This window comes from Lethenteron reissneri, chromosome 23, assembly GCF_015708825.2.
Source record: "Lethenteron reissneri isolate LAM-NWPU_2019-01 chromosome 23, ASM1570882v1, whole genome shotgun sequence".
NCBI classification, from domain to species: Eukaryota; Metazoa; Chordata; class Hyperoartia; order Petromyzontiformes; family Petromyzontidae; genus Lethenteron; species Lethenteron reissneri.
Window position 1 is genome coordinate 14,004,318 of NC_083801.1, and position 12,954 is coordinate 14,017,271.

Below are 12,954 nucleotides of genomic sequence, written 5' to 3' on the forward strand. Positions count from 1 at the left end.
TTTCCAATGTAAAAATTATTGTAAAACGTGTCGCGTTAACACATAGTATTACATTTGTACCATATACATAGATCTAAAAAACATCTCAAGTGTCTGTAATCTGCACCTACGATTAGCATGGTTGGCTACGTACGGTGTGAAAAAAGTTCAACATACATACTGTACTGTGTAGCCAATTGACGCATATTGTGTTTTTATTGCAAGTGAATATACAGTATATATTTATATACACAATTGATTATATCTCAGGCATTTCAATATCTAACGTACACTATATACCACAGGCCGATAATGAAATATGAGGTTTGGTAATGAGTTTTATGCCATAAATGTTGCGTAGTCCCAAGTGAATATTTGAAAGTAACCAAAACAAAATATCTGAAACAAAACACAGTGTGCTCATAAAGTATCGTTCATTATTATTACAGAATTGTAATTAAACAGCAGTTTGAGCTAAGCCCATGAAAATACGCATTTTCACACTTGGTATTATGACGATTTCATCGGGTCTCATTCTTCTTAGTTTCCACGCGTCTGTCTATGGTGTTGGCGACACGCATGGTATTGAGATTTAAACTAAAACTTTTTATTTGACCAGGTAAGGCCCACTGAACTATATAGCTATTTTTTCGAAGCGACCTGGCCACAAATGATAGCTCAACTTAGTCACGTATCACGTGGAGATGTATAATAGGCAAATATTCTTAAATGCATGTTGATTCTAAATGTGGAGGGAAAACCTGGAGGACTTGCATATAAATCCAAGCGACCACGGGGAGAACACGGAAACTCCAAAAATACAGCAGGCGTCAGGGTCGGGATCGAACCCACGCCCTCCTGCATCCCAGGCGAGGTAGTTAACATCTCGCCGCCATGGTGCCCCATTGTGCCCTGTGGTGGTCGCCAACATCTCGGCTGTGATTGTTCCGAATGTTGCTGTTATGTGCAGTTGCAGATGACTCAAGGCTTTCGGTTATTTGGCATGCACTTTAGCTTAAGTATATAAGAAATATGTTTCCAACATTTCAAGAATGCAGTTAAAACTTCTGTGCAATACTCTTAGTTCTTTCGGTAAAGTCACGTAGGTAAAAAATGAAATTGATAAAAAATTTGGCTGTGACGGTCCCACCTGATGACGGAGACTTGTGTTGCCTCCGAAACGTCGTCATTTTTGTTGTTTTATTTTTATTAATTTCATTTTTTACCTACGTGACTTTACCGAAAGAACTAAGAGTATGAATCCTTGCAGTCACGAAAGCTTCTAATCTAGAATTCTTCTGTGCAATCTTAATTATTTCATAGCGTATAGAGTTAGGGAGACCCTTTATCTTTCATGGTACAGACTATTTTGGCGAAGGTGATAAGTGCACACACATGTTCAGTTATGAAAGCAGGTAATGTGTCGCATTGGGAATTAGTTGTGGGAGAACAAGTGGGACGTACGTGAAAAGCATGGCATGGAGCCAGTCATAATGTTCAGTGCAATAACACTTATATCATTCCGGGAGTTCAACAGCTATAATGAGAAGCAGACTTGAGCAGTGTAACTGGTAAGATCTGTATTCCCAGTATACCACTTAATGTAAAAAGAGGTTATGTATGATGGATGATTGTGATGCATTTGATACCACGCACAGCCAAATTACTGTGAGCTTGTTATGGCAGCTTGCTGCTGGTGCAGTGACAGATTAATTATATTTCATCTGTCAAAAATTTTGACTGACAATTGTGCACACACGTGGCTATGATAAAAATGTATTTAGAAAATAAATCCCAATAACAAAAACAATAACCACAACAAACCAAAGTGATACAAAAACAAAATTTTCTTGAAACAACTTCTAAAATTATTACAAAACCAAATATTTCAAGGAATATCATGATGCCTGTTAATCCTAGCAATGCACTACAATACAGAATAAGTGTTTCTCATCTGAAACGGTCATGTTACAATATTATTAGAAAGGCATTGTTTGCGTGTACTCTTAAATAAATCCTACAAAACTGCAATGCCCCAGAAGTGGCCCAATACTTTTGTGTTGTTTAAAGAAGTGAGCACAGAGGTAGATACGTGACCACAGGTTGTCAGAGTGGAACAGCGAGTGGTTATGTGAACAGTTGCAGAAGTGGCAATTGCATTGTCTACCACTGCTCTATTGTGAAATATAAAATAAATTATACATTTTAGTTTTTTTTTGGCCTGTTTAAAAAAAAATCGCATAATAATTTCTGAGCACAAGGACATGTATACAGTGATGCAGCACCAATCAAACAAGCGCATTCAGGTGGAAGCTCACGTCACAGTGGCGTGACGTGGGCACTGCAACAGCGCAGCACTTCGTTTTGCGAGCAGCATTCGTATATATATGAAGGATTTCCCAGAAATTCTTCTACTTGTCAGCTCACCCCAACGTAATCTGGGTAAAACAACGCAAAAGTTGCAATGCATGCAATTTTTCAGTCTCAAATGCAAGTGGAATGAAAAATCATAATACTTATTAGACACAATGTGCCCGACATATATACTTACAAAACTAAAGTTAACTAATCATTGGGATTTAAAAACAATCACTCTCCAGGTTATGCACATCATAGGCTATGTGTCTGTTTACACATTTCACAAAACGTCACAATACCACTTTTAGTTTGGCTTCGGAACAATAAAGCTGATGGGGAATTACTACAATTATCTAATGCAATTCGGGTTTAATACAGCATCTAAATGCACTCGCATCTCAATACTCCGCGTGGTGGTTCTTAAAGGGGGAATGTACTCACCTTTCTGTGACAAACCAGGCCTGCGAATCCGGGACGGCACGCACACATGTTGGGCTGCACACACTTGCTCCCGAACTGGCACTTGGTGCGGCAAGTGGCTATGAAGAGAACACACACACCCAGGGTCAAATTACAGCGAAATAAAAGCAGACAGCAGCTTTCACTCGTAAAATAGTCAATCGTAATCGGACGTTATTATGTCGTCTAAATGAGACCACATCTAATGACACTCCCTACAGAGAGATACAGATAATTATTCGGTCATGAATGGAAATAGAGGAATAGCGATTGTATCACAGATATTATATTTTTTCGAAAATATAACGGAACAAAGTGGATAGCATGTTATTAAATAAATGATAACAAAAGTTAAAGTCACGAATCTATTTGGTTAAAACATTTTACATTATATTCACAAAATACAGCAACTGTGAATGGCAAGCAATTTATAGAAAAGCCAAGAACAAGAACAATGTACTTCTCCTTCTTGCTTTTTGTTTAATTAAAGCAAAATCTGTAGCGGAGCAAACTTTCACAGAAACATCTGGAAATTGTGTAGCTAAGGTTTAGAAAGGGTCCCAATTAAGCCAAGGCTTTGAGCTGCGACGTACGGTTTTGGCACTGCGCTCCCTCCCAGCCTGGTGGACATAGGCAGGTATTGGGGCGAATACACTCGCCTCCATTCTTGCATTTCTGTAGACACATTGCTGTGGAGGAAAACAAACGAACAACCCAACAACAACAATCCAACAGGCTCTCGTAATTCCAACAGGAACGTGACGCAGAAATGAGCTCCACGCAGCTGCATTCTTCGTGGCGTGAAATGTCGCAAAGTAAATCGTGCAACGTGAGCTGTATTGTTGCTGTAAGCAAATATATTTCCCGCACTGATCCTGACTGAAATAAAAAAAACATAATCTGCAATGGCACATGTCAGATGAATCTCTAAAGCAATACCTTTTGAGGCTAACGCTGATCAAACATGGTACAAATGAAGACTGTCTCAACTGAAAAAATCCAGAGCTGGGCTGTTCCACTCAGTAAAGAAGACTTTGGAAAATTGCCCTTTTCCTGTACTTGCCTGACCTAGAGTCAAACTCAAGATGCTTTGGAAAGGATGCAGGACCATTTACCACTTCCCTGAGGCTTTCCTAGTTCAGCACTCTAATTTTGTTGTCAAGCACAAAATATAAAACGAATGTGCAAAGTGTGTTACAGCATACATGTGTAACATTTCATTAATGACACACTGAAAAAGTAAATCTGGCATATTTCTCGATATACGTAAAAAGTTGATACCTCTGAATGAGAACTCATAAAAAAAAACAAGGTTGAGAGTTACGTTTTTGTTGAGTTTATTTTGTTAATTTGATTATACTGCTATTGCATGTTTCTTAGAGTGCAAGCTAAACATCAACAAGGCGGACCAGTAAGACAAACAAGACATGCTTAGTAATTTAAAATAAGGAGCCCATAACAGATGGTTTTATTATACACATATATAAAGAGTCAACATTCACGAACTTAGATGTTGCCCGACAGGAAACCATACGCACAACCCCCTGGCAAATTTGCCTGCCCTCCCCATGGCCTCCAAAAAACACACTCACACACTTTTCCCACCCACCGATTTATTCTCGTACCCCAACCCAACATTCACTTTGGCTCAAACTCCAACGAGCACATTTCTGCATGTCAAACTCACGTTTGTTACATTTCTTGCCTTTCCAACCGGACGGGCACGAGCAGATGTTGGGCCCCACACATTTCCCTCCGTTGAGACATGTCGGATCACAGACACCTTAACAAGGAAGAGGCACAACAATTGCGGGCGTCATGGCCAAAACTCATCCTAGTTAACTGTTGCACGTATGGCTACATGGAAGGCATGGGTTCAACAGTCCAGCTGATTCTCAACCTCACAAATCGAAGTGTGTGTGTGTGTGTGTAAAAATGAATTGGATTTCAAACAAACTGTTTTCTAAAAGTCACATCAGATGAATTATTACATGTCTGCTATATATTGATTTAACCATTTACAATTTTCGTAATTCATATAAAGCCGCCACAGGGAGAAAACAAGAGACGTATGAAGCGTGTAAGGTTTTCTACATGTACTAACTGCCATATACTAACTGCCAAGTTTTCACAGTGGGGGGGGGGGGGGGGGGGTAATGATTTCCGTGTAAATTCCAATTGAGAAATATGTGGGTAAATAAGAAAAATGTGCCAAATTTGGAGCTTGACAGCCGGCACACAATGGCCCACTCTTGTGAACGACACCACAGGATCTTTAACGTCCACTGTGAAGCAGACGGCGCGTATTTCCGTGGTAAGACAGCCGCAGTATCCGAACCATGAACCTGCCGTGGTTAGCGCGTGGGACTAAGAATCCAGTGACCCGAATTAAATTACATCAGTCATGAGTGATATTTGAATTGGTCATTGAGCACCACTCCTCTTTACCAACCCAAACTGCCCAGTGTGGTGAAGTATGGTCAAACATCTCCATGACTGACACTGCACTAAGAGGCCTTCATCCAGTAGTGGATTGAAAGAGGACTCTAGATTATTATATATTTATGGGACCTTTTTTCCAGTATCCAAAATGATGAAAAATAAGAATAGGTTGTACCCTTTCTTATTGCCAGAGAGGGTAAAACTTATTCTTATTTTTAATTATTATATATATGTTGTTAGCTTGTAACATCTGACTGCTGGGAAAAGGCCTCCCCCCGTTGTTATGCATGTTTCCATTCTTTCCTCTCCTTAGTTGTTCCTGTCCTTGTTATATGTACACACATTAATTACATCCTTATCCTCTCGCATGACACACTTTTATATGTCTACGGAATGCCACAGCCTTTTATGGGAGTGCTTTCCTCTGGCGACACATGAGACATACTGCCGCCGATGATCAAACTGCCCATTTAAAGGCCCTCTAATCAAGCACTACATGATAGTGATACCATAATGATAGTGATATCAAGTTATATCTGAACCAATCTTGCTTCCCCCCACACAAACCCCCAGTTAAAGCAGAGCTAATTTAGTTTCGTGACCAACACGGAGGTGGGAGGGTCCTTCATCCAGCAGCACACTGACAAAGGGGCTGTGATTAAAATAAAATAATTATACTTTTCTAAAGAGACATAGAAATTTGTATTTATTACGACCATAAATGCAGCACCCACCACACTCTACAGTGTATATAAGACTAGCATGCAGCAACAGTAACACACGTAGTGCAGACATCTAGTGAGATGAAATAATATAGTTTGTAGAGACGTAGTGAGAAGAGAGAATATTGGCAAGAAATAGAGATGTGGTCTTATAAGGGTGTGTGTGAAATTTTTAGGTATAAAATAATTCATTTCTAAACTAGAACTCAGCCATTGTCATGATGTGTCCATGTGTACCTTTGTATTGCATGTTAACTCTTTGTAAAAAGAACACCCCAACATATTAATTTGTGAAATAGGATCACAACATGAGATCAAAGATAGGGAATTTCCAACGAGAAGCGTTCATAAAGCGACCATTATGGCCACAGTCCAAAAAGGACAAAATGCGGCGTGTAAAGTGAGGTTGTGGGAAAGGAGGTAGGGCCACTCACTCTCCTGACAGCGCTTGCCCATGTATCCCTCAGGGCAGGAACACACGTTGTTCCTCATGCAGTGGCCCCCATTCTTGCAGGCCGGGGAGCATATGGCTGTTGCGGTAAAGCAGCATGTTAGCATAGACGGTTCACAGCACACATGACGTGCCACACTATTACCCCAAAAGGCCAAATTGAGACTTGGTCGATCGTGACAAATTACTTTTGATTTGATGGAAAGCAAACGACATCCAATAAGAGCATTTCTTTGTATTTGCAGACAGTATAGCACTTCAAGAAATTAAGGCACGATAAAAAATATATACAAGGGGAGAGTGATAGCACAGTGGAGAGTACACTGTGATATGAAGCTACCGCCCCGAGTTCGATTTTTGGCCACATATAACACTAATGACGAGTGATATCTGAACTGGTCCTGGGCCTCCCCTTCACCAACCTGCACTGACCAGTGTGGTGAAGTATGGTCAGACAACGCCCACGACTGACATGGCGTGGAGAGGCCTTCATGCAGGAGTGGAGTGCATTGGCAAGGGCTGTAAATAATAATTTCATTGTTTTCATTTATTTATTCATAAAATAAATGTGTGCATATGAATGTATGAAGCACCGTGTACCATTCTGACAGTACGGCCCAAAGAAGCCCTGGGGACAGGCACACACGTGTGGCCGGACGCAGGTTCCTCCGTTGAGGCACACGGGATGGCATGCCGCTGAGTCACAAACACACGCACACAATGCACACGTGGACCTTTCCGTCGCTGCCATCCAAATACATAAACGTCAGTGGGTACAGTGCGTTCAACACATAGTGGTGATTTTGGGGTGCAATCCCTAAAAAATGTAAAGTAAAACAATAAATTTGCAGTCCCGAAAAAACGTAACAACTACAAAATCAACAGCGGACAAAGCAATATCTGCTTTTTGTTTTCTGCATTTCCACGCTGCGTGGAAAAATCACATTCCCAGGCAGTCCCAAATTCGTACTGTAGTGTACAGGCACTCTTCTACTTATGAACGAGTTCGATTCCAGAGATCTGTTTGTAAGTCAATTTGCTCGAAAGTCCAGCTTTACTCCTATCGATTCCAAACATGTTGTACAGCATGTACACTAAACACGGGGAATGGCTTTGAAAGTTGCATAATCTCCTCTAGAAGTAGATGCTATTGGTTCTTCATGTTCTTCAGATGTAGATGCTAATTCCCTTTTGTGTTCGTGTTTGTTCTCCGCTCTCTTAAAAAACTCGGTCCGAACAGGCAACTGCACATTCAGACAGATTTGTTCGTATCTCTGGAAATTCGTAAGCAGAGAAAAGTCCCTGTATAGTAACTCTTGCAGCATTGAGTGTGGTTCCAGAATTGGCTGGTAATACACCACCTCCGAATTACTCTAGCAGTTCTTAGACACACTGTATACGAATTCAGCTATAATTATTTTATTCTCATTAACATTTAATTCACATTTTTGTTGTTTCTATTATCTCAACAGATGATCATCACGATGATGAGACCCCACAATGTTAGAACGCCAATTGTACACCACTCAATGTATTTTACACCACAGAATACGGGCTGAAAATGGGAATGATAACAATGCTCTCAAGTTTAAAGTGTGCAGTTAACAGCTTATTTTGGACTGCCATGATGCCATGTTAAATTGGAATAAAAGTGTGTAGTGCTCTACAATCTGCAGAAGCATTCCTATTCATCAGCAATTGCCAGGTCTCCATAATCACAATCCCCTGCACCTTGCAGTCCGTCTAAACATGTTCAGTCCCTGAGTGACGTGCCAGGCAGGATAAACTAACATTTCAGTGAACAAATAAACGTAGCAATTATATTGTGAGACGTTGATAGTGTTGAGTGCAGGAATACTTCGTGTGAGATTTGGCTCGCTGTATTCATTTGGGATGGAGACAGAACGAGAGAGATGAGAAATACAAAACGTGAGGTAAGGAATTGCGTTTTCAACAAAAATGCCGGAATGTAGTTTTACATTTTCCCCACTAGATGGTAGAACAAGACCTTAACGCACAAGTATATGCAGACTGAGTTTCTCCATCATACCAATTTTGTTGTTGCCTTTTATTCAATGAGGGTGGAGGAGTGGGGGCTCATTTGCTATGAATCCAGAGAACTGAGTTTAAATCCCGGGTTCTGCTAACATTCGGCAGTAGGTTGACAAAGGTCTATAAATTATATTATTTGTCATTAGAATTAGTTTCAGCTTCCCTCCCCCCCTAAAAATGCTATCAGCATCACGTCAAGAGAAAACATTTCCATTTGAAACTCAGCAGCGAGCAGTGCACCACCCAGTGTTGGAGCAATTCCCCCAGCAGAGAACATCACATTCCTACTTGTGAAGTCACTTTAATGTGTATTTGTTCACACTGGGGACAAACCTGCGGCCAACAAAGATTGTTTGTTGCATGTTTAATAAAATAATTGTAAATCTGATAGCTTGAATGTGAGGATCAAGTTGTAGCGTGATGTTTTTGTGCAGTCATTAGTGACTTGGCCGAGGCCATCGACTCCTTGATCATGAACATCCTGTTTAATTATGGGCAACTGCCTGGACTTAACCCTAGAATCCTATCAGTGCCCAACCTGGTGCTTTGACCCCTAATTCACCCAGCTATGTCCGTTACAGATATACACACACACACGTGTATATATACATTTTACATGACAAAAGGAAAACAAATACTCACCATTGCTGCAGGTGGGTCCATTCCAACCCGCCTTACATTGGCAAACATCCGGAGCGATGCACTCCCCTCCATTCTCACAGTGCCGATTGCACACCACTTCAGCAGCACATCAGACAAACAACACGACGTTGTATTATGCATCTGAAGAATTTCAACATTCGTAAAATGTACCCAAACTAGGACTGTCAACTGTGTGCTCACGAAAGTCAGTTGTGCGGCTTACTGGTCTCGCAGCGAGGGCCCACAAAGCCGTACGGACACGAACAGTGGTCCCGGGATGCGCACGTGCCTCCGTGTTCACACGCAGGACTGCAGACCGCTGCACAAAAACATACTTTCTGCACGCTATCTCTAAACATGAAGCTGCGTATAAATTAGAGTCGAAAGGTGCCGAGTCTATGATATCAAACGCGCAAAAGACCGAGAAGCATTGGTTTACTTATCATCATGGCCACAACTGGAACAATGGCTGAAATATTCAGACTTAAATGAGAGCATTCTGCTGATACACACGTTTAAAGATTAATTTTAACATTACCCAGTGAGTTATAAACGACATGAGTAATTTGGCTTAGTCCCTAAAGGCATTCTACTCTCATTTATGTTGTTTATCTCCAGTCACATGCTTTGAGAAGTGGTGCTTATTTGGTTAGTGAAGAATAATTCAAATTATAAAGGGCTGATTTCTGAAGCTGGGCTGATTTCTGAAGCTGGTCAGAACAGGTTTGGCTAATAAAGTCCACTGGCCATGCATCAACGCATTGGCTTTTGTCAGTCGGCTTTGACTCAAGGAACCGGTTGTTTTGGATCACCACGCATACAACTTTGGATTCTGGAAAGACTGGTTCAATAGTGGATAAGTAGAATTATGGGATTGATTTAAAGAAACGAACAATTGAACAAAGAACTGTACCTTCCTCGCAGTTGTGCCCATTATAGCCGGGCAGACATTCACACACGTCCGGCCTCACGCACTTCCCACGGTTGCGGCAGTCGGGCCTGCAGATCGCTGCCAAGCCAAGGGGGAAAGAGCCTTGAGCAAGTGGAGCCATCACTGCTTTCTGTGGTTCATAGCTGAATACGTGGGTAAAAGTGAAAAATGCTGCCCTGTAATTGCAAAGCTCACGCCACCACTGGCGGGTGTGCCGCCGCTTGATGTATCCCGAAAGAGCACCGCTAAGAGATTTCTAGATTTGAAGCTTTCGTGACTGCAACGATTCATACTCTTAAGTTTTCTCGGTAAAGTCACGTAGGTAATACATAAATAAAGAATACATTTTAATAATAAAAATAATATAAATAATTATAGAAATAGAATAATTATTTAAAATAATAATAGAATTATTAGAAATAAAATAATTATTTTATTATATTATTAGTTCTATTATTTCTATTATTATTATTTTTTACCTACGTGACTTTACCGCTAAGAGAATGTTTGACCGACTCTTTCATGCTGGCTAGATATTGGAGGAAGGGCCAGCATCCACACTTTACCACACGCAACCTGACGATCGACTAATCGTGGTGTACCCATTATACTGCTGGGAAGAACAACATGGGGAGGGGTTAGTTAAAAAAACAAACTTGCACCATCGTTTCAATTGCTGCGCTGTGAGAAGCAGCTGGCGACTTCTGGATTTCAAGTATATTGTGCCAACCATTATAGAAATAGATGCTGATGGAACTGTAAACACCAAAGTCCACGGATAACAATATCGTGTTGAAGTTTGTTTCACTCTCGAGTTGGGAGATTCTTACCGGTGAGGCACTTGTATCCGGTGTAGCCAGGTCTACAACGGCACGCATTTGGGGCAGCGCACTCCATGTTCTTACCGCAAGGCATGGAGCAATGCCCTTTCAACAAACCACAGAAAAAAAATAGATCACAATCCTGACTTTGAGTAGTTACAGCATCAACACCACGATTAAATATAAAATGTAATGAACAGATTTGGTTGCAGCGGGAACACAATTTATAAGTGAGCCATTTCCGTTCCACGTCTATCAACTCACCTGCTCCGTCCACGTTATTCTGAACGCCGTGAAGGGCAATAGCATCTGTTAGCTGACGGGGATATGGATCCAGCTCCGGCGTAATGGCCGGGTGGGGAAAGGCACTCTCCGGCAGGGTCATGAAGGGACTGGAGGTGGCCACGCGGGCAGTGAGGGAGGCCCTCGCCTGCAGACGAATGACCGACCGCACCAGCGGCACCCCGACCCTGTGCCGAGGTGAATACCTCTGCGCGGAGGAATACTGAACGCCGACCCGTCGGCGGGATAGGGGTCGCTCTGGGTTTGGATTCAGGTGCATCCACGGCCCTCCCGAGATTCCCAACGGCGATCGATTGGGGGTTGAGCGCAAATGTACGCTTGATCGTTCCAGCGGCAGACTAAGCCGCGGCTGTTGCAGAGGCCTGGTCACTGGCTGTGAAGTCGGGCGTAGCGAATCGGGGTTGTCACTGCCTTGGAAAGCTGTTTGAAGTCGTCCATGAAGTTGGGGCTGAAGATTGTCCTGGCCTGGAATTTTGGCCTGGCCTGGAACTTTGGCATTCTGTCCTGAGCCACTTGACCGTGAAAGCAGAGGGGGAACTGGCTGCACGGGGACCTTCACGACTGCCCGTAACAGAGGATTATCAACGATTTTAGGACGATCCGTTACATCAGAGTTCAGATTTTCCATTCGAGTCGGTTGATTTGGTGGATTTTGAACATCAAAAGACTTAGTGGCCTTTTGATCAGCACCCTGCACGGCCTTTAGGCTGGGGGGTGGCAGAAGGGTGGGAATAACAGCAACTGATTTCTCGTGTATGGAATGACTCTGTTTGCTGAGCACGTCAGAAAGCGCTGCATAGGAAGGAGTGGTGGGAACAGCTCTGCCCTTCTCGCTGTTTTGAGCAGGCGGTTCAGGCTGCCTCAGGCCTGTGGAAGAAAATAAATGGAGGGGAAAGCCATTGGTTAATATACATTTAAAATTCAATCAATAATTAAATGCATTAAAAGTGGAATACATAGGCGAGCATTTAAATATAAAAGGTTAGGAAACGTGGAGAGAAGGCCGTCATCAGGTGAAGACCAGGTCTGATGACGGCTGCTTGAGTTGTGGCCAAAACGTCGTGAGAATTATTTTATAATGTTTTATTTTATTATTTTTATTGTTTCTCTTTTGCGTGACTTTACCGAAAGAACCAAGAAGATGAATCCCTGCAGTCACGAAAGCTTTAAATCGAGAATTTAAACATATTCGTTGCTTTCCCAACAGATGGCAGTATAGGCTCAACAAAAGCAGTCAGAAGGGGTTCTCCACCTTGATTAATGTTTTGAGACCAGCCTGTTAATTCCATCTTAGTTGTTCAAAGAGTGCAATAATTATTTCAACAGATTTTTGTGTCGTTCAGTGACAAATGCATAACCAGATGCTGTGTTTTAAATGGTACACGTGTAAGATTGTTGTTAAACACTGGAATTTCATTCAGGGGAGGCGAGTGCCCTCTTAATAATAACAATATGTGCCATGGGAAGTTGGAGAAAACGTTACACAAATATGATCTTTATTACATCAACCTGGGGACTATTTGTCTGCCAAAAAGCACCCTTACCCACTTCAATTCAAGCAGTAAAAGTTATTCTTTTTAACAGCATGCCAACTAACAACTTCATTAAAACTCATAAAATCAAAAGCGTGCTAGTCTCATCTATAACAATTCCTACTTCTAGACACGGCATGCATCAGCAGTACTCTGCAGTGAAATAATAACAAATACGAATAATATAGACATGTTCACTTTTTTTTCTTTTCTGCACATATGGCTCCACTCTGCGAGGTAAGGACATACACCGTTTTCAGGG

General features: G+C 41.8%; 1 protein-coding gene across 2 annotated transcripts in view; it reads right to left on the reverse strand.

The window, feature by feature from the left end:
• Window positions 1-189: 189 nt before the first annotated feature.
• LOC133346047 (von Willebrand factor D and EGF domain-containing protein-like) overlaps window positions 190-12,954 on the reverse strand; it is a 64,273-nt gene continuing 51,508 nt past the window's right edge. For both annotated transcript variants that reach the window (XM_061557337.1, XM_061557336.1), the window contains 11 exons: window positions 11,122-12,027; window positions 10,867-10,962; window positions 10,019-10,114; window positions 9,329-9,424; window positions 9,106-9,201; window positions 7,012-7,107; window positions 6,395-6,490; window positions 4,484-4,579; window positions 3,390-3,485; window positions 2,779-2,876; window positions 190-2,417 (listed from right to left, as the gene is read on the reverse strand). In XM_061557337.1, coding sequence (XP_061413321.1) covers window positions 2,403-2,417; window positions 2,779-2,876; window positions 3,390-3,485; window positions 4,484-4,579; window positions 6,395-6,490; window positions 7,012-7,107; window positions 9,106-9,201; window positions 9,329-9,424; window positions 10,019-10,114; window positions 10,867-10,962; window positions 11,122-12,027 — 1,787 coding nt within the window. In that variant the 3' untranslated portion in view covers window positions 190-2,402. The remainder of the gene's footprint in view (window positions 2,418-2,778; window positions 2,877-3,389; window positions 3,486-4,483; window positions 4,580-6,394; window positions 6,491-7,011; window positions 7,108-9,105; window positions 9,202-9,328; window positions 9,425-10,018; window positions 10,115-10,866; window positions 10,963-11,121; window positions 12,028-12,954) is intronic.